We start from the raw sequence: 22,216 nt of genomic DNA on the forward strand, positions 1-22,216 counted from the left end.
CTGATCATGATCCTCCCTGCTTCCTTCAGGTGAATTCTGGGGACTATTTGACGTTTGACAAACCAGTCAAAGTCATGTTCAACAAGAACGCGTCAGCGACGTATGAACTTCTCTTAAAGTCTCAGACCCGACACACAGCCCTGGTTTCTCCAACCCTGGATCTGGACGTGGTGAGTTTTCTACCATATTTACTTCTAATGTCTGATGAAATGAATCTACAGAACAGAGCTTGGTACATAGTCATTGGATCTGCCACTCTAGTCTTGGTCTGAGTTGATCTGCCACTCTAGTCTTGGTCTGAGTTGATCTGCCACTCTAGTCTTGGTCTGAGTTGATCTACCACTCTAGTCTCAGTCCAAGACTCAGTCTATCAGCCACTATACATGTTGTTGATATCAGTCTATCAGCCACTATACATGTTGTTGATATCAGTCTATCAGCCACTGTACATGTTGTTGATATCAGTCTATCAGCCACTATACATGTTGTTGATATCAGTCTATCAGCCACTATATATGTTGTTGATATCAGTCTATCAGCCACTATACATGTTGTTGATATCAGTCTATCAGCCACTATACATGTTGTTGATATCAGTCTATCAGCCACTATACATGTTGTTGATATCAGTCTATCAGCCACTGTACATGTTGTTGATATCAGTCTATCAGCCACTATACATGTTGTTGATATCAGTCTATCAGCCACTATACATGTTGTTGATATCAGTCTATCAGCCACTATACATGTTGTTGATATCAGTCTATCAGCCACTATACATGTTGTTGATATCAGTCTATCAGCCACTATACATGTTGTTGATATCAGTCTATCAGCCACTGTACATGTTGTTGATATCAGTCTATCAGCCACTATACATGTTGTTGATATCAGTCTATCAGCCACTATACATGTTGTTGATATCAGTCTATCAGCCACTATACATGTTGTTGATATCAGTCTATCAGCCACTATACATGTTGTTGATATCAGTCTATCAGCCACTATACATGTTGTTGATATCAGTCTATCAGCCACTATACATGTTGTTGATATCAGTCTATCAGCCACTATACATGTTGTTGATATCAGTCTATCAGCCACTATACATGTTGTTGATATCAGTCTATCAGCCACTATACATGTTGTTGATATCAGTCTATCAGCCACTATACATGTTGTTGATATCAGTCTATCAGCCACTATACATGTTGTTGATATCAGTCTATCAGCCACTATACATGTTGTTGATATCAGTCTATCAGCCACTGTACATGTTGTTGATATCAGTCTATCAGCCACTATACATGTTGTTGATATCAGCCACTGTACATGTTGTTGATATCAGTCTATCAGCCACTATGTCTGTTGTTGATATCAGTCTATCAGCCACTAAGGAATGTAACATCCCCTCCTGTTTCCTTCTTGTCTTCTTCTCTCTTCAGGTTTACGACTTGAGCAAGAAGCCAGATGAGGGCCTAAACGCCATCAGGTCAGTTACAACAGACCCAGTAGTGGTTAGGGTCAGGACCCCGAGTGTTACCAACAGTCCCAGTAGTGGTTAGGGTCAGGACCCCGAGTGTTACCAACAGACCCAGTAGTGGTTAGGGTCAGGACCCCGAGTGTTACCAACAGTCCCAGTAGTGGTTGGGGTCAGGACCCTGAGTGTTACCAACAGTCCCAGTAGTGGTTAGGGTCAGGACCCCGAGTGTTACCAACAGTCCCAGTAGTGGTTGGGGTCAGGACCCCGAGTGTTACCAACAGTCCCAGTAGTGGTTAGGGTCAGGACCCCGAGTGTTACCAACAGTCCCAGTAGTGGTTAGGGTCAGGACCCCGAGTGTTACCAACAGTCCCAGTAGTAGTTAGGGTCAGGACCCCGAGTGTTACCAACAGTCCCAGTAGTTGTTAGGGTCAGGACCCTGAGTGTTCCCAACAGTCCCAGTAGTGGTTAGGGTCAGGACCCCGAGTGTTACCAACAGTCCCCGTAGTGGTTAGGGTCAGGACCCCGAGTGTTACCAACAGTCCCCGTAGTGGTTAGGGTCAGGACCCCGAGTGTTACCAACAGTCCCAGTAGTGGTTAGGGTCAGGACCCCGAGTGTTACCAACAGTCCTAGTAGTGGTTAGGGTCAGGACCCCGAGTGTTACCAACAGTCCCAGTAGTGGTTAGGGTCAGGACCCTGAGTGTTACCAACAGTCCCAGTAGTTGTTAGGGTCAGGACCCTGAGTGTTCCCAACAGTCCCAGTAGTGGTTAGGGTCAGGACCCCGAGTGTTACCAACAATCCCCGTAGTGGTTAGGGTCAGGACCCCGAGTGTTACCAACAGTCCCCGTAGTGGTTAGGGTCAGGACCCCGAGTGTTACCAACAGTCCCAGTAGTGGTTAGGGTCATGACCCTGAGTGTTACCAACAGTCCCCGTAGTGGTTAGGGTCAGGACCCCGAGTGTTACCAACAGTCCCAGTAGTGGTTAGGGTCAGGACCCTGAGTGTTACCAACAGTCCCAGTAGTGGTTAGGGTCAGGACCCCGAGTGTTACCAACAGTCCCAGTAGTGGTTAGGGTCAGGACCCCGAGTGTTACCAACAGTCCCAGTAGTGGTTAGGGTCAGGACCCCGAGTGTTACCAACAGTCCCAGTAGTGGTTGGGGTCAGGACCCCGAGTGTTACCAACAGTCCCAGTAGTGGTTGGGGTCAGGACCCCGAGTGTTACCAACAGTCCCAGTAGTGGTTAGGGTCAGGACCCCGAGTGTTACCAACAGTCCCAGTAGTGGTTAGGGTCAGGACCCCGAGTGTTACCAACAGTCCCAGTAGTGGTTAGGGTCAGGACCCCGAGTGTTACCAACAGTCCCAGTAGTGGTTAGGGTCAGGACCCCGAGTGTTACCAACAGTCCCAGTAGTGGTTGGGGTCAGGACCCTGAGTGTTACCAACAGTCCCAGTAGTGGTTAGGGTCAGGACCCCGAGTGTTACCAACAGTCCCAGTAGTGGTTAGGGTCAGGACCCCGAGTGTTACCAACAGTCCCAGTAGTGGTTGGGGTCAGGACCCCGAGTGTTACCAACAGTCCCAGTAGTGGTTAGGGTCAGGACCCCGAGTGTTACCAACAGTCCCAGTAGTGGTTAGGGTCAGGACCCTGAGTGTTACCAACAGTCCCAGTAGTGGTTAGGGTCAGAACCCCGAGTGTTACCAACAGTCCCAGTAGTGGTTAGGGTCAGGACCCCGAGTGTTACCAACAGTCCCAGTAGTGGTTGGGGTCAGGACCCTGAGTGTTACCAACAGTCCCAGTAGTGGTTAGGGTCAGGACCCCGAGTGTTACCAACAGTCCCAGTAGTGGTTAGGGTCAGGACCCCGAGTGTTACCAACAGTCCCAGTAGTGGTTGGGGTCAGGGGTCTACTCCAAAGCAGGGTCAATGAGTTATCCAGCTAAAGTGTTCCTGGCCTGTTGTTCTCCTCTTCCATGTTGTAGATTTGTGAATGGTTTGGGCAGTGCCTTGAACGTTACGCTGGGAGTCGGTGACGTCGCTCCTCTGTCTGTCTCCAACTACAGTCTGGTTCCACAGGGAAAGTGAGTGGCTTTCTGCTTTATAATTATTTATATCAACACACATTCATACTGTACAGCTGAGAGAGAGAGAGAGAGAGAGAGAGAGAGAGAGAGAGAGAGAGAGAGAGAGCTTTAGTGAGTGTGTTCTGATTGGTTGTTGTGTCTCAGGGCAGGGTTTACCATCATGGACCGTGCTGGTGCATCATGTCTGTACTCTAAAGAGCTGGGCTTTGGCAGCGCCTTCACCCTCGTCATACCGTCCACATTCGACATCGTCAGCCCTGATGTAAGTCCTCTAACCTTTAACCCCTGACACCTAACCACCCTAGCAATGTGCTGTGTGTGATTGCGTTGTTGAAGGCCCATGTTGAGCTGTTTGGCAGGGTTTTAAAGCATGTTTTTTTCTGTTGTTTGCCGTGTGTCCACTGTGTAGTAACGGTGATGAATGTGTTGATTACTGTGTCCAGTGTTGGCAGGCCATCCAGGTGATAGAAGACATCAAGCCCAACACCATCCACATGGGCTGGCAGATCCCTCAGTACTTCCTCATGACAGCTGGAGAGGTGGTGTTCTCTGTGACTGGCCTGGAGTTCTCCTACTCACAGGTAGGGGGCGACACTCTGTCCTCTCTCACCCGTCACACTAGCCTTTAACTTCTCTTTCATCCAAACATAGCTCAACTAAGATCTGTTTCTTTTGTCAATTAAAGTTTAAATTCTCATCTCAACCCCAAAATCTTGTGCACACCTCTTCTTGTTCCGCAGGCGCCTAGCAACATGAAGTCGGTACTGCAGGCTGGTTGGCTGTTCACCGTCGCCGTGGGCAACATCATAGTGCTGATTGTGGCCGAGGCAGCACAGCTCCCAGATCAGGTTACTACATCTCTTCTAACCTCTAGAACCCTATACAACCCCCTAAACAATACTGACCACTGTACCGAGGTCAGATTTGGCCTAAGTTCATTGATATCTAAACCCTGGGGTCTGTGTGTTCCAGTGGACAGAGTACTGATATTAACCCCTGTGTCTTCCAGTGGACAGAGTACTGATATTAACCCCTGTGTCTTCCAGTGGACAGAGTACTGATATTAACCCCTGTGTGTTCCAGTGGACAGAGTACTGATATTAACCCCTGTGTCTTCCAGTGGACAGAGTACTGATATTAACCCCTGTGTGTTCCAGTGGACAGAGTACTGATATTAACCCCTGTGTGTTCCAGTGGGCAGAGTACTGATATTAACCCCTGTGTCTTCCAGTGGGCAGAGTACTGATATTAACCCCTGTGTCTTCCAGTGGACAGAGTACTGATATTAACCCCTGTGTCTTCCAGTGGACAGAGTACTGATATTAACCCCTGTGTGTTCCAGTGGACAGAGTACTGATATTAACCCCTGTGTCTTCCAGTGGACAGAGTACTGATATTAACCCCTGTGTCTTCCAGTGGACAGAGTACTGATATTAACCCCTGTGTGTTCCAGTGGACAGAGTACTGATATTAACCCCTGTGTCTTCCAGTGGACAGAGTACTGATATTAACCCCTGTGTGTTCCAGTGGACAGAGTACTGATATTAACCCCTGTGTCTTCCAGTGGACAGAGTACTGATATTAACCCCTGTGTGTTCCAGTGGACAGAGTACTGATATGAACCCCTGTGTCTTCCAGTGGACAGAGTACTGATATTAACCCCTGTGTCTTCCAGTGGACAGAGTACTGATATTAACCCCTGTGTGTTCCAGTGGACAGAGTACTGATATTAACCCCTGTGTCTTCCAGTGGACAGAGTACTGATATGAACCCCTGTGTCTTCCAGTGGACAGAGTACTGATATTAACCCCTGTGTCTTCCAGTGGACAGAGTACTGATATTAACCCCTGTGTCTTCCAGTGGACAGAGTACTGATATTAACCCCTGTGTGTTCCAGTGGACAGAGTACTGATATTAACCCCTGTGTGTTCCAGTGGACAGAGTACTGATATTAACCCCTGTGTCTTCCAGTGGACAGAGTACTGATATTAACCCCTGTGTCTTCCAGTGGACAGAGTACTGATTTTAACCCCTGTGTGTTCCAGTGGGCAGAGTACTGATATTAACCCCTGTGTCTTCCAGTGGACAGAGTACTGATATTAACCCCTGTGTCTTCCAGTGGACAGAGTACTGATTTTAACCCCTGTGTGTTCCAGTGGGCAGAGTACTGATATGAACCCCTGTGTCTTCCCGTGGACAGGGTACTGATTTTAACCCCTGTGTCTTCCAGTGGACAGAGTACTGATATTAACCCCTGTGTGTTCCAGTGGGCAGAGTACTGATATTAACCCCTGTGTCTTCCCGTGGACAGGGTACTGATTTTAACCCCTGTGTCTTCCAGTGGACAGAGTACTGATTTTAACCCCTGTGTGTTCCAGTGGGCAGAGTACATCCTGTTTGCCTCTCTCCTTGTGGCGGTGTGTATTGTGTTCGCCGTCATGTCCTACTTCTACACCTACACTGACCCAGCGGAGATCGAGGCCAAGTTCAGCCAGCTGCAACACGAGCCAGAGGAGAAGAAGAAGAGAGATAGCGTTAAGATGGAGAGTAAAGACTCAGACTGCAGCAACAGCAGCAAGGCTTCTGACAACAACAAGAGCTATTCTGTTGATGAGCAACACAACCAAGAAGTTAAACAGAGCAAGATGTAAAACTCCCCGTTCACACCACCTCCTCCTCCACTTCCTCCTCCTGAACCAATCAGAGAACAGGTCTCGGAGAGAGAACCATTGGAACTTAATCTTATAAACATTTTGTAGTAGTTCTTCATCAAAACATTAATCCTTCGATACAGCTTTTTGGGTAAATTTGTACTTTGATATTGTAAATAATTTAATTTTGCACCATGTAGCAAAAGCAACATTGCTTTTCTTTTTGTTTCATCATATTTTATTAGAAAGAGGACATACTGTATGAATAACCATTCCAGCATTTGTATTAATTTCACAGTACAGTGTTGTATGTACTGGATATATTGTTGTTTTGGGTTTGATGTTGCCATAGACTCTTGGTATTAATTCCACACCAAGTGAGTCCCTGGCAGTCAAGTGCTTCAATAAAGAGGATGAGTCTTACTTTGTGTCGTGAAATGCTTAGCCGGGGGTAAGGTAATCACTAGCCGGGGGTAAGGTAATCACTAGCCGGGGGTACGGTAATCACTAGCCGGGGGTAAGGTAATCATTAGCCGGGGGTAAGGTAATCACTAGCCGGGGGTACGGTAATCACTAGCCGGGGGTAAGGTAATCACTAGCCGGGGGTACGGTAATCACTAGCCGGGGGTAAGGTAATCACTAGCCGGGGTACGGTAATCACTAGCCGGGGTACGGTAATCACTAGTCGGGGTACGGTAATCACTAGCCGGGGTAAGGTAATCGCTAGCCGGGGTACGGTAATCGCTAGCCGGGGGTACGGTAATCACTACCCGGGGTAAGGTAATCACTAGCCGGGGGTAAGGTAATCACTAGCCGGGGGTAAGGTAATCACTAGCCGGGGTAAGGTAATCACTAGCCGGGGGTAAGGTAATCACTAGCCGGGGGTACGGTAATCACTAGCCGGGGGTAAGGTAATCACTAGCCGGGGGTAAGGTAATCACTAGCCGGGGGTAAGGTAATCACTAGCCGGGGGTAAGGTAATCACTAGCCGGGGGTAAGGTAATCATTAGTCCAAACCGTAGCAGACCGCTGCGTTTTTGGAACGAAAATTAGAGTTTTTATTGGACAAATTCAGATAGCTCTATTCCAGTTTAGTTAGGTTCCTGGGGGCGTAATTCCAACCCGAGTTCAGTGCCTGTAAATGGAACGTATTTCCCTTTTGATGGACTTTCCTCTCTACGTATCAGACCTTGAACTGAAGCATTACAACAGCACTATAACCTGCTATTCATTAGAGGTGGAGATCTAATAAATGAAGGTGTGGAGGAGGTGTGTCTACAGATACACTGTATTAATGAAGGTGTGGTGGAGGTGTGTCTACAGATACACTGTATTAATGAAGGTGTGGTGGAGGTGTGTCTACAGATACACTGTATTAATGAAGGTGTGGTGGAGGTGTATCTGCATCGCAGTGCTAGCTGTGCCACTAGAGATCCTGGTTCGAATCCAGGCTCTGTCGTAGCCGGCCGCGACCGGGAGACCCATGGGGCGGCGCACAATTGGCCCAGCGTCGTCCAGGGTAGGGGAGGGAATGGCCGGCAGGGATGTAGCTCAGTTGGTAGAGCATGGCGTTTGCAACGCCAGGGTTGTGGGTTCGATTCCCACGGGGGGCCAGTATGAAAAAATTAATAAAATCATGTATGCACTCACTAACTGTAAGTCGCTCTGGATAAGAGCGTCTGCTAAATGACTAAAATGTAAATGTGTGTCTACAGATTCTGTATTCTGACCTGGACTTAATTCCCTCATATTTCCACCACCTTTACTTGTGATGAATAAGGTCGACCAACCTGTCGGTTCCAAGTGGAACAACATCTACTTTATTGTTCCCGATAGACAAAACACCATTCTCCATGCACTGTAATTTACAACTTGATAAGATCTATTGATAAGAGCTATTGATAAGAGCTAGGTACAGGTGCTTGCGAAAGTATTCACCCCCCTTGGCATTTTTCCTATTTTGTTGCCTTACAACCTGGAATTAAAATGGATATATATATACTAACTGTACTAACTCTGTTCTATAAACTATATACTAACTCTATACTATAAACTATATACTAACTCTATACTATAAACTATATACTAACTCTATACTATAAACTATATACTAACTCTATACTATAAACTATATACTAACTCTATACTATAAACTATATACTAACTCTGTTCTATAAACTATATACTAACTCTGTTCTATAAACTATATACTAACTCTATACTATAAACTATATACTAACTCTATACTATAAACTATATACTAACTCTATACTATAAACTATATCCTAACTCTATACTATAAACTATATACTAACTCTGTTCTATAAACTGTATACTAACTCTATACTATAAACTATATACTAACTCTGTTCTATAAACTGTATACTAACTCTATACTATAAACTATATACTAACTCTATACTATAAACTATATACTAACTCTGTTCTATAAACTATATACTAACTCTATACTATAAACTATATACTAACTCTGTTCTATAAACTATATACTAACTCTATACTATAAACTATATACTAACTCTATACTATAAACGATATACTAACTCTGTTCTATAAACTATATACTAACTCTGTTCTATAAACTATATACTAACTCTATATACTGTATAGTGTATGTGTATTGGCGCAGCGGTCTAAAGGCTCTGCATAAATATATTATCATCTGTTACTAATGATCCTTAGCAACAACCACACGGCCGTGACGGCGTTTACAGAGGAAGGTCAACGGTTGGCTATACCAACTAAAGGGAACTACGGCGTTTACAGAGGAAGGTCAACGGTTGGCTATACCAACTAAAGGGAACTACGGCGTTTACAGAGGAAGGTCAACGGTTGGCTATACCAACTAAAGGGAACTAACAGTAAATTGGCAGTTGAATATGTGCCGTTATTAGGCCTTCCGACGGTCGATACTGATAGTGGCTAATACACTAGGATGGGGACACCTGCTCGTCCAACATCTCATTCCAAAATCATGGCCATTAATATGGAGTTGGTTCCCCCTTTGCGGCTATAACAGCCTCCTCTCTTCTGGGAAGGCTTTCCACTAGATGTTGGAACATTGCTGCGGGGACTTGCTTCCATTCAGCCACAAGAGCATTAGTGAGGTCGGACACTGATGTTGGGCGATTAGGCCTGGCTCGCAGTCGGGGTTACAATTCATCCCAAAGGTGTTCGATGGGGTTGAGGTCAGGGCTCTGTGCAGGCCAGTCAAGTTCTTTAAGGTATTCCTTAAAGAGGTAGGGTTTCAAGTGTCTCCGGAAGGTGGTGAGTGACTCCGCTGTCCTGGCGTCGTGAGGGAGCTTGTTCCACCATTGGGGTGCCAGAGCAGCGAACAGTTTTGACTGGGCTGAGCGGGAACTATGCTTCCGCAGAGGAAGGGGAGCCAGCAGGCCAGAGGTGGATGAACGCAATGCCCTCGTTTGGGTGTAGGGTCTGATCAGAGCCTGAAGGTACGGAGGTGCCGTTCCCCTCACAGCTCCGTAGGCAAGCACCATGGTCTTGTAGCAGATGCGAGCTTCAACTGGAAGCCAGTGGAGTGTGCGGAGGAGCGGGGTGACATGAGACATAATTGATGAATTTATGAATGCGCAGCACCCGTTGAATATGACCGGTGTCAGTAAACGTCGACAAAAAAACGTAATTAAATTGTTGCCAGCAGCACAGTTCCAGTTACCAACGCTCTAGATAACATGAAAACAGCCTAACCAGCTCTGCTTGGGGGAGTAAAATGGTCAGAGTGAGCTGTTCTCTCATTGTGTCTGGAAGTAGCTAGCAAGCTAGCCAACGTTAGCCAGTTAGCTTGGGTGCTTGACTGCCGTTGTGAGGTCAGAACGCTCTGATCAACCCTACTCCTCCGCCAGAGCGTCCAGTGTGGCTCTCTGAAATTAGACAACCTGGGGAGGGGAGTTCCTAACTAATTAAGGACCTTAATTGATCAATCAAGGGAAGAGCTAAAACCCCAGACACAAGGGCCTCAAGGACTGGAGTTTGACGCATGGTGATGGTGTACAGGGTTTTCTGCATGGTGATGGTGTACAGGGTTTTCTGCATGGTGATGGTGTACAGGGTTTTCTGCATGGTGATGGTGTACAGGGTTTTCTGCATGGTGTACAGGGTTTTCTGCATGGTGATGGTGTACAGGGTTTTCTGCATGGCGTACAGGGTTTTCTGCATGGTGTACAGGGTTTTCTGCATGGCGTACAGGGTTTTCTGCATGGTGTACAGGGTTTTCTGCATGGTGTACAGGGTTTTCTGCATGGTGATGGTGTACAGGGTTTTCTGCATGGTGATGGTGTACAGGGTTTTCTGCATGGTGTACAGGGTTTTCTGCATGGCGTACAGGGTTTTCTGCATGGTGTACAGGGTTTTCTGCATGGCGTACAGGGTTTTCTGCATGGTGATGGTGTACAGGGTTTTCTGCATGGTGATGGTGTACAGGGTTTTCTGCATGGTGATGGTGTACAGGGTTTTCTGCATGGTGTACAGGGTTTTCTGCATGGTGTACAGGGTTTTCTGCATGGTGATGGTGTACAGGGTTTTCTGCATGGTGATGGTGTACAGGGTTTTCTGCATGGTGTACAGGGTTTTCTGCATGGTGTACAGGGTTTTCTGCATGGTGATGGTGTACAGGGTTTTCTGCATGGTGATGGTGTACAGGGTTTTCTGCATGGTGTACAGGGTTTTCTGCATGGCGTACAGGGTTTTCTGCATGGTGTACAGGGTTTTCTGCATGGCGTACAGGGTTTTCTGCATGGTGTACAGGGTTTTCTGCATGGTGATGGTGTACAGGGTTTTCTGCATGGTGTACAGGGTTTTCTGCATGGTGTACAGGGTTTTCTGCATGGTGATGGTGTACAGGGTTTTCTGCATGGTGATGGTGTACAGGGTTTTCTGCATGGCGTACAGGGTTTTCTGCATGTGTGATGAACAGACATACATCCAGGGACCAGAGTCTGTTAGCATGAAGTGTTTATTTGTGATGTGACTGAAAGCTACAGGAGCTTGAGGGGTTTGGATGACAAGCAGAGATGACGTCCACAGACAGTCCTAGAAACTGGCAGACAGGATAAAGGAACCAAATGTACAAGTTACATGTTTGTCCGTCCGTGGCACGGTGTTTTCTAGAAGCTGTAATGACCAGAGGGACCATATCGTTACAGCACTCCTAAATCTTATTCTTGATACTTGCCTCTAAACGTTACAAAAAGATCAGCTCTCTCTTCAGTTCATCCCTGTGTAGATGATGAACCCCTCAACATTAGATCAGCTCTCTCTTCAGTTCATCCCTGTGTAGATGATGAACCCCTCAACATTAGATCAGCTCTCTCTTCAGTTCGTCCCTGTGTAGATGATGAACCCCTCAACATTAGATCAGCTCTCTCTTCAGTTCGTCCCTGTGTAGATGATGAACCCCTCAACATTAGATCAGCTCTCTCTTCAGTTCATCCCTGTGTAGATGATGAACCCCTCAACATTAGATCAGCTCTCTCTTCAGTTCATCCCTGTGTAGATGATGAACCCCTCAACATTAGATCAGCTCTCTCTTCAGTTCATCCCTGTGTAGATGATGAACCCCTCAACATTAGATCAGCTCTCTCTTCAGTTCGTCCCTGTGTAGATGATGAACCCCTCAACATTAGATCAGCTCTCTCTTCAGTTCATCCCTGTGTAGATGATGAACCCCTCAACATTAGATCAGCTCTCTCTTCAGTTCGTCCCTGTGTAGATGATGAACCCCTCAACATTAGATCAGCTCTCTCTTCAGTTCGTCCCTGTGTAGATGATGAACCCCTCAACATTAGATCAGCTCTCTCTTCAGTTCATCCCTGTGTAGATGATGAACCCCTCAACATTAGATCAGCTCTCTCTTCAGTTCATCCCTGTGTAGATGATGAACCCCTCAACATTAGATCAGCTCTCTCTTCAGTTCATCCCTGTGTAGATGATGAACCCCTCAACATTAGATCAGCTCTCTCTTCAGTTCGTCCCTGTGTAGATGATGAACCCCTCAACATTAGATCAGCTCTCTCTTCAGTTCGTCCCTGTGTAGATGATGAACCCCTCAACATTAGATCAGCTCTCTCTTCAGTTCGTCCCTGTGTAGATGATGAACCCTCAACATTAGATCAGCTCTCTCTTCAGTTCGTCCCTGTGTAGATGATGAACCCCTCAACATTAGATCAGCTCAATCTTTCAGTTCGTCCCTGTGTAGATGATGAACCCCTCAACATTAGATCAGCTCTCTCTTCAGTTCGTCCCTGTGTAGATGATGAACCCCTCAACATTAGATCAGCTCTCTCTTCAGTTCGTCCCTGTGTAGATGATGAACCCCTCAACATTAGATCAGCTCTCTCTTCAGTTCGTCCCTGTGTAGATGATGAACCCCTCAACATTAGATCAGCTCTCTCTTCAGTTCATCCCTGTGTAGATGATGAACCCCTCAACATTAGATCAGGTCTCTCTTCAGTTCGTCCCTGTGTAGATGATGAACCCCTCAACATTAGATCAGCTCTCTCTTCAGTTCATCCCTGTGTAGATGATGAACCCCTCAACATTAGATCAGATCTCTCTTCAGTTCATCCCTGTGTGGATGATGAACCCCTCAACATTATGGCTGCAGTAGCACAGTAGTCCATCTGAACCATATCGTCAACACATCGGCTGGGATTCAATACCATCCGCACATTTTAACCCTTTAACAGGCAGCAAACTCATTTTTTAAAATGAAATTAAACATTACTTTTGTTTGCATATTTCATCTCAACCAACCAAAAGCCATTTAGTAAAAATGATCATTACGGTACTCCCATATTATTATTTTTAACACCCATTCAAAGATAGTTGAAAACCAGAATGTGAACGTGAGCCAAACCGAACATCATTTACCACACATTGTATTTAATTATGTGTTTAAAATGGGAAATGACAAGGTTGTAAAATGTTGTTGAATCTCTAAAACATCATTTAAGAATGAATTCAATTACTAATATGTTGTTTTACAATTTGAAGAACTCTTGAGAAATCTGCCGTACCAGGTGATTGAGTTGCCCATTAAAGGACTGCTGTGAAGTCCAAGCTGGTGAGGTGTGGTCCTCTGTAGCTCAGCTGGTAGAGCACGGCGCTTGTAACGCCAAGGTAGTGGGTTCGATCCCCGGGACCACCCATACACAAAAATGTATGCACGCATGACTGTAAGTCGCTTTGTCTGCAAATACAAAAATCCTTTCAAATCCATATAATGATTTACTGTCTGCCTGTTATCTTCAATATGTTTCACCATATCGTTCATTACATGTCATTTTATCGTATTCTAAGCATATAAAATTGTAAACGCATTAATTGACCTGCATGTGAATATTCATATTTTGACACACAAATCTATAATATTGTATTAATATTTGATATCAGTCCTAATTTAACTAGGCCTATCTTCCAATATAAGTAAACGAAGCAGACAATGTAAATGAATGTATCATTTTTTTTGGATGGATTTAAAAAGTCTACGCAAATTCCAATACAAAATGAGTTTACCCTAATTGGGCAACCGGCTGGTTGAGATCTTTGCGATGCATTATCTATCAGTTTGAGTCATGCAAACAAAAATTATTCATTTATGACCTATATTGAGGCTAAATACACATATTTTGCAGAACACTTTTTCTGATATTTTTCTCTTGGTGTGCCATTTAAAGGGTTAAAAGACAATGTTCTGCCGTTTGTGGAGACCACGGTCGGCTCAACTGAAAATGTGCCCATTTAAAAGCAGCAATGCCTATAAACCGGGATTGGATTGAATCCCGGCCATTTGTCAACGTACAGTAGAAGATGGTTATTAGTAACAGTTTTTTTTTCTTTAAACACTCGACATAGCTGGGTGAACTCACTACCCTTCAACAGAACAGAGTGTCTATATATACACTGAGCTGAGAGGAGCTGGGTGAACTCACTACCCTTCAACAGAACAGAGTGTCTATATATACACTGAGCTGAGAGGAGCTGGGTGAACTCACTACCCTTCAACAGAACAGAGTGTCTATATATACACTGAGCTGAGAGGAGCTGGGTGAACTCACTACCCTTCAACAGAACAGAGTGTCTATATATACACTGAGCTGAGAGGAGCTGGGTGAACTCACTACCCTTCAACAGAACAGAGTGTCTATATATACACTGAGCTGAGAGGAGCTGGGTGAACTCACTACCCTTCAACAGAACAGAGTGTCTATATATACACTGAGCTGAGAGGAGCTGGGTGAACTCACTACCCTTCAACAGAACAGAGTGTCTATATATACACTGAGCTGAGAGGAGCTGGGTGAACTCACTACCCTTCAACAGAACAGAGTGTCTATATATACACTGAGCTGAGAGGAGCTGGGTGAACTCACTACCCTTCAACAGAACAGAGTGTCTATATATACACTGAGCTGAGAGGAGCTGGGTGAACTCACTACCCTTCAACAGAACAGAGGGTCTATATATACACTGAGCTGAGAGGAGCTGGGTGAACTCACTACCCTTCAACAGAACAGAGGGTCTATATATACACTGAGCTGAGAGGAGCTGGGTGAACTCACTACCCTTCAACAGAACAGAGTGTCTATATATACACTGAGCTGAGAGGAGCTGGGTGAACTCACTACCCTTCAACAGAACAGAGTGTCTATATATACACTGAGCTGAGAGGAGCTGGGTGAACTCACTACCCTTCAACAGAACAGAGTGTCTATATATACACTGAGCTGAGAGGAGCTGGGTGAACTCACTACCCTTCAACAGAACAGAGTGTCTATATACACACTGAGCTGAGAGGAGCTGGGTGAACTCACTACCCTTCAACAGAACAGAGTGTCTATATATACACTGAGCTGAGAGGAGCTGGGTGAACTCACTACCCTTCAACAGAACAGAGGGTCTATATATACACTGAGCTGAGAGGAGCTGGGTGAACTCACTACCCTTCAACAGAACAGAGTGTCTATATATACACTGAGCTGAGAGGAGCTGGGTGAACTCACTACCCTTCAACAGAACAGAGTGTCTATATACACACTGAGCTGAGAGGAGCTGGGTGAACTCACTACCCTTCAACAGAACAGAGTGTCTATATATACACTGAGCTGAGAGGAGCTGGGTGAACTCACTACCCTTCAACAGAACAGAGTGTCTATATACACACTGAGCTGAGAGGAGCTGGGTGAACTCACTACCCTTCAACAGAACAGAGTGTCTATATACACACTGAGCCGAGAGGAGCTGGGTGAACTCACTACCCTTCAACAGAACAGAGTGTCTATATACACACTGAGCTGAGAGGAGCTGGGTGAACTCACTACCCTTCAACAGAACAGAGGGTCTATATACACACTGAGCTGAGAGGAGCTGGGTGAACTCACTACCCTTCAACAGAACAGAGGGTCTATATATACACTGAGCTGAGAGGAGCTGGGTGAACTCACTACCCTTCAACAGAACAGAGGGTCTATATACACACTGAGCCGAGAGGAGCTGGGTGAACTCACTACCCTTCATGGGTTTAAAAGCAGTGGATCGTTATAAGGACAAGATCAGACGGTGAGAACACATCAGTCAGTAGACTAGTAGACGTCAACTCAGTCCCTCTGTAGTGAACTTCCTGTTCAGGCTTCCATTAGGCTGTGGTTGGTTACTGTGGTTACTGACCTAGCCCAACGTGGTCAAACTCACAAACAAAAGAGTTTCTCTGCTCAGTAAAACCGCTGAACAAATGTTGACAACGCATGTAAAAAAAAAAAGACAAGGCATTTTGTCCGTTAGAGTGACTTGAATCTTTAATATTCACCTTTAACATTATCTACAACAGCGCATCATGACCGTTTGTACACAGTGATTCATGTCTGCAACATCAGTGACAGCTGAACATATATACAGGTTGGTTTGTATACAAATAAATCTTACACATCACAGTGCCCCCAGTGGCTTGGAGGAGCCGTCCATCTAAAGCACTTTACCTGAGGTTCATAAAGAATGCCGCAACAGCCTTGAGGAGCAGGGAGGAGTCAGGAGACCACAGAGGAGCAGGCAGAACATCACACAGTCAGGAGACTGTGGTTGGGGTGGTAGTGGGGGGTTGGGGTGCAGTGGGGTTGGGTTGGGGTGGTAGTGGGGGTTGGGGGTGGTAGTGGGGGTTGGGGTCAGGTGGGGGGTTGGGGTGGTAGTGGGGGGTTGGGGTGGGGGTGGGGGGTGGAGTGGGGGTTGGGGGTGGAGTGGGGGGTTGGGGTCAGGTGGGGGTTGGGGTCAGGTGGGGGGTTGGGGTGGTAGTTGGGGTTGGGGTCAGGTGGGGGTTGGGGTGGGGGTTGGTAGTGGGGGTTGGGTCAGGTGGGGGTTGGGGTTGGGGTTGGGGTCAGGTGGGGGTTGGGGGTGGTAGTGTGGGTGGGGGTGGTAGTGGGGGTTGGGTCAGGTGGGGGTTGGGGTTGGGGTGGTAGTGGGGGGTTGGGATGGTAGTGGGGGTTGGGGTCAGGTGGGGGTTGGGGTGGGGGTGGTAGTGGGGGTTGGGTCAGGTGGGGGTTGGGGTTTGGGTCAGGTGGGGGTTGGGGTGGTAGTGGGGAGGTCTGGCTGGGTTGCGTTTGGTTCTCTCCCCTTCAGGCGTGGTGCTGCAGAGACAGGTTAGTTAACCCATCACCAGGACACAGGTTAGTTAACCCATCACCAGGACACAGGTTAGTTAACCCATCACCAGGACACAGGTTAGTTAACCCATCACCAGGACACAGGTTAGTTAACCCATCACCAGGAGACAGGTTAGTTAACCCATCACCAGGACACAGGTTAGTTAACCCATCACCAGGACACAGGTTAGTTAACCCATCACCAGGACACAGGTTAGTTAACCCATCACCAGGAGACAGGTTAGTTAACCCATCACCAGGACACAGGTTAGTTAACCCATCACCAGGACACAGGTTAGTTAACCCATCACCAGGAGACAGGTTAGTTAACCCATCACCAGGACACAGGTTAGTTAACCCATCACCAGGACACAGGTTAGTTAACCCATCACCAGGAGACAGGTTAGTTAACCCATCACCAGGACACAGGTTAGTTAACCCATCACCAGGACACAGGTTAGTTAACCCCATCACCAGGACACAGGTTAGTTAACCCATCACCAGGAGACAGGTAGTTAACCCATCACCAGGACACAGGTTAGTTAACCCATCACCAGGACACAGGTTAGTTAACCCATCACCAGGACACAGGTTAGTTAACCCATCACCAGGACACAGGTTAGTTAACCCATCACCAGGACACATCACCAGGACACAGGTTAGTTAACTCTAGTTCCAGTCCGACTGGGTCCATGCTGATGGGTCTCCCTCTGGTTCCAGTCCGACTGGGTCCATGCTGATGGGTCTCCCTCTGGTTCCAGTCCGACTGGGTCCATGCTGATGGGTCTCCCTCTGGTTCCAGTCCGACTGGGTCCATGCTGATGGGTCTCCCTCTGGTTCCAGTCAGTCCGACTGGGTCCATGCTGATGGGTCTCCCTCTGGTTCCAGTCCGACTGGGTCCATGCTGATGGGTCTCCCTCTGGTTCCAGTCCGACTGGGTCCATGCTGATGGGTCTCCCTCTGGTTCCAGTCCGACTGGGTCCATGCTGATGGGTCTCCCTCTGGTTCCAGTCCGACTGGGTCCATGCTGATGGGTCTCCCTCTGGTTCCAGTCAGTCCGACTGGGTCCATGCTGATGGGTCTCCCTCTGGTTCCAGTCCGACTGGGTCCATGCTGATGGGTCTCCCTCTGGTTCCAGTCCGACTGGGTCCATGCTGATGGGTCTCCCTCTGGTTCCAGTCCGACTGGGTCCATGCTGATGGGTCTCCCTCTGGTTCCAGTCCGACTGGGTCCATGCTGATGGGTCTCCCTCTGGTTCCAGTCCGACTGGGTCCATGCTGATGGGTCTCCCTCTGGTTCCAGTCCGACTGGGTCCATGCTGATGGGTCTCCCTCTGGTTCCAGTCCGACTGGGTCCATGCTGATGGGTCTCCCTCTGGTTCCAGTCCGACTGGGTCCATGCTGATGGGTCTCCCTCTGGTTCCAGTCCGACTGGGTCCATGCTGATGGGTCTCCCTCTGGTTCCAGTCCGACTGGGTCCATGCTGATGGGTCTCCCTCTGGTTCCAGTCCGACTGGGTCCATGCTGATGGGTCTCCCTCTGGTTCCAGTCGGACTGGGTCCATGCTGATGGGTCTCCCTCTGGTTCCAGTCCGACTGGGTCCATGCTGATGGGTCTCCCTCTGGTTCCAGTCGGACTGGGTCCATACTGATGGGTCTCCCTCTGGTTCCAGTCAGACTGGGTCCATACTGATGGGTCTCCCTCTGGTTCCAGTCCGACTGGGTCCATGCTGATGGGTCTCCCTCTGGTTCCAGTCCGACTGGGTCCATGCTGATGGGTCTCCCTCTGGTTCCAGTCAGTCCGACTGGGTCCATGCTGATGGGTCTCCCTCTGGTTCCAGTCGGACTGGGTCCATGCTGATGGGTCTCCCTCTGGTTCCAGTCGGACTGGGTCCATGCTGATGGGTCTCCCTCTGGTTCCAGTCCGACTGGGTCCATGCTGATGGGTCTCCCTCTGGTTCCAGTCCGACTGGGTCCATGCTGATGGGTCTCCCTCTGGTTCCAGTCCGACTGGGTCCATGCTGATGGGTCTCCCTCTGGTTCCAGTCCGACTGGGTCCATGCTGATGGGTCTCCCTCTGGTTCCAGTCCGACTGGGTCCATGCTGATGGGTCTCCCTCTGGTTCCAGTCCGACTGGGTCCATGCTGATGGGTCTCCCTCTGGTTCCAGTCCGACTGGGTCCATGCTGATGGGTCTCCCTCTGGTTCCAGTCAGTCCGACTGGGTCCATGCTGATGGGTCTCCCTCTGGTTCCAGTCAGTCCGACTGGGTCCATGCTGATGGGTCTCCCTCTGGTTCCAGTCCGACTGGGTCCATGCTGATGGGTCTCCCTCTGGTTCCAGTCCGACTGGGTCCATGCTGATGGGTCTCCCTCTGGTTCCAGTCCGACTGGGTCCATGCTGATGGGTCTCCCTCTGGTTCCAGTCCGACTGGGTCCATGCTGATGGGTCTCCCTCTGGTTCCAGTCAGTCCGACTGGGTCCATGCTGATGGGTCTCCCTCTGGTTCCAGTCAGTCCGACTGGGTCCATGCTGATGGGTCTCCCTCTGGTTCCAGTCCGACTGGGTCCATGCTGATGGGTCTCCCTCTGGTTCCAGTCCGACTGGGTCCATGCTGATGGGTCTCCCTCTGGTTCCAGTCCGACTGGGTCCATGCTGATGGGTCTCCCTCTGGTTCCAGTCCGACTGGGTCCATGCTGATGGGTCTCCCTCTGGTTCCAGTCCGACTGGGTCCATGCTGATGGGTCTCCCTCTGGTTCCAGTCCGACTGGGTCCATGCTGATGGGTCTCCCTCTGAGAAGCAGTGTCTCCTCCTTGCTCTGGGGTTAATATTCCAGCAGTGTTAACTGAGTGACTGGGCTCTACTGCCCCCTTCTGATCTCCACAGGTTTATCAAGTTACTAAAAGAGGCCTTGGAGTTCTTCACCAAGCGCCTGTTGTGTTGAGTGTTCTCCAGCAGGAATATGTGACGGACACCTACGGTGTTAGCCAAGCTGACCTCTAACCTCTGGCTTGACCACAGACAGGGGGGCGGGACCTGGGAGAGGCGGGCTGGGGCAGAGAGCCAATCACTAGGGAGACGTCCTGCCTTCAGAAAATCTAGGAGAGAGAAGATGGAGAGAGGTCAGGATAAACTAAGTTCCAGTCAGTAATCAAGCTGTGGACAGAGAAGATGGAGAGAGGTCAGGATAAACTAAGTTCCAGTCAGTAATCAAGCTGTGGACAGAGAAGATGGAGAGAGGTCAGGATAAACTAAGTTCCAGTCAGTAATCAAGCTGTGGACAGAGAAGATGGAGAGAGGTTAGGATAAACTAAGTTCCAGTCAGTAATCAAGCTGTGGACAGAGAAGATGGAGAGAGGTCAGGATAAACTAAGTTCCAGTCAGTAATCAAGCTGTGGACAGAGAAGATGGAGAGAGGTCAGGATAAACTAAGTTCCAGTCAGTAATCAAGCTGTGGACAGAGAAGATGGAGAGAGGTCAGGATAAACTAAGTTCCAGTCAGTAATCAAGCTGTGGACAGAGAAGATGGAGGGAGGTCAGGATAAACTAAGTTACAGTCAGTAATCAAGCTGTGGACAGAGAAGATGGAGAGAGGTCAGGATAAACTAAGTTCCAGTCAGTAATCAAGCTGTGGACAGAGAAGATGGAGAGAGGTCAGGATAAACTAAGTTACAGTCAGTAATCAAGCTGTGGACAGAGAAGATGGAGAGAGGTCAGGATAAACTAAGTTCCAGTCAGTAATCAAGCTGTGGACAGAGAAGATGGAGAGAGGTCAGGATAAACTAAGTTCCAGTCAGTAATCAAGCTGTGGACAGAGAAGATGGAGGGAGGTCAGGATAAACTAAGTTACAGTCAGTAATCAAGCTGTGGACAGAGAAGATGGAGAGAGGTCAGGATAAACTAAGTTCCAGTCAGTAATCAAGCTGTGGACAGAGAAGATGGAGAGAGGTCAGGATAAACTAAGTTCCAGTCAGTAATCAAGCTGTGGACAGAGAAGATGGAGAGGTGAGGATAAACTAAGTTCCAGTCAGTAATCAAGCTGTGGACAGAGAAGATGGAGAGAGGTGAGGATAAACTAAGTTACAGTCAGTAATCAAGCTGTGGACAGAGAAGATGGAGAGAGGTGAGGATAAACTAAGTTCCAGTCAGTAATCAAGCTGTGGACAGAGAAGATGGAGAGAGGTCAGGATAAACTAAGTTCCAGTCAGTAATCAAGCTGTGGACAGAGAAGATGGAGAGAGGTGAGGATAAACTAAGTTCCAGTCAGTAATCAAGCTGTGGACAGAGAAGATGGAGAGAGGTCAGGATAAACTAAGTTCCAGTCAGTAATCAAGCTGTGGACAGAGAAGATGGAGAGAGGTGAGGATAAACTAAGTTCCAGTCAGTAATCAAGCTGTGGACAGAGAAGATGGAGAGAGGTCAGGATAAACTAAGTTCCAGTCGGTAATCAAGCTGTGGACAGAGAAGATGGAGAGAGGTCAGGATAAACTAAGTTACAGTCAGTAATCAAGCTGTGGACAGAGAAGATGGAGAGAGGTCAGGATAAACTAAGTTCCAGTCAGTAATCAAGCTGTGGACAGAGAAGATGGAGAGAGGTCAGGATAAACTAAGTTCCAGTCAGTAATCAAGCTGTGGACAGAGAAGATGGAGGGAGGTGAGGATAAACTAAGTTCCAGTCAGTAATCAAGCTGTGGACAGAGAAGATGGAGAGAGGTCAGGATAAACTAAGTTCCAGTCAGTAATCAAGCTGTGGACAGAGATGATGGAGAGGTTAGGATAAACTAAGTTCCAGTCAGTAATCAAGCTGTGGACAGAGAAGATGGAGAGAGGTCAGGATAAACTAAGTTCCAGTCAGTAATCAAGCTGTGGACAGAGAAGATGGAGAGAGGTCAGGATAAACTAAGTTCCAGTCAGTAATCAAGCTGTGGACAGAGAAGATGGAGAGAGGTGAGGATAAACTAAGTTCCAGTCAGTAATCAAGCTGTGGACAGAGATGATGGAGAGAGGTCAGGATAAACTAAGTTCCAGTCAGTAATCAAGCTGTGGACAGAGAAGATGGAGAGAGGTCAGGATAAACTAAGTTACAGTCAGTAATCAAGCTGTGGACAGAGAAGATGGAGAGAGGTGAGGATAAACTAAGTTCCAGTCAGTAATCAAGCTGTGGACAGAGAAGATGGAGAGAGGTCAGGATAAACTAAGTTCCAGTCAGTAATCAAGCTGTGGACAGAGAAGATGGAGAGAGGTCAGGATAAACTAAGTTCCAGTCAGTAATCAAGCTGTGGACAGAGAAGATGGAGAGAGGTGAGGATAAACTAAGTTCCAGTCAGTAATCAAGCTGTGG

At 47.6% G+C, this 22,216-nt stretch overlaps 2 protein-coding genes across 4 annotated transcripts in view; one reads left to right on the top strand and one right to left on the bottom strand.

The window, feature by feature from the left end:
* Window positions 1-6,632, top strand: part of LOC121560404 (solute carrier family 15 member 1) — a 69,217-nt gene extending 62,585 nt beyond the window's left edge. Inside the window, exons 17-23 of the mRNA XM_045215191.1 lie at window positions 30-170; window positions 1,446-1,492; window positions 3,457-3,555; window positions 3,703-3,820; window positions 4,002-4,139; window positions 4,299-4,406; window positions 5,937-6,632. Of these exons, the coding sequence (XP_045071126.1) occupies window positions 30-170; window positions 1,446-1,492; window positions 3,457-3,555; window positions 3,703-3,820; window positions 4,002-4,139; window positions 4,299-4,406; window positions 5,937-6,209 (924 nt within the window). The 3' untranslated portion in view covers window positions 6,210-6,632. The remainder of the gene's footprint in view (window positions 1-29; window positions 171-1,445; window positions 1,493-3,456; window positions 3,556-3,702; window positions 3,821-4,001; window positions 4,140-4,298; window positions 4,407-5,936) is intronic.
* Window positions 6,633-19,885: 13,253 nt separating this feature from the next.
* Window positions 19,886-22,216, bottom strand: part of LOC121560402 (serine/threonine-protein kinase 24-like) — a 61,604-nt gene continuing 59,273 nt past the window's right edge. For all 3 annotated transcript variants that reach the window (XM_045215188.1, XM_045215190.1, XM_045215189.1), the window contains one exon: window positions 19,886-19,973. In XM_045215188.1, the coding sequence (XP_045071123.1) occupies window positions 19,946-19,973 (28 nt within the window). In that variant the 3' untranslated portion in view covers window positions 19,886-19,945. The remainder of the gene's footprint in view (window positions 19,974-22,216) is intronic.

The sequence above is a fragment of the Coregonus clupeaformis genome, unplaced genomic scaffold, assembly GCF_020615455.1.
Source record: "Coregonus clupeaformis isolate EN_2021a unplaced genomic scaffold, ASM2061545v1 scaf0388, whole genome shotgun sequence".
NCBI classification, from domain to species: Eukaryota; Metazoa; Chordata; class Actinopteri; order Salmoniformes; family Salmonidae; genus Coregonus; species Coregonus clupeaformis.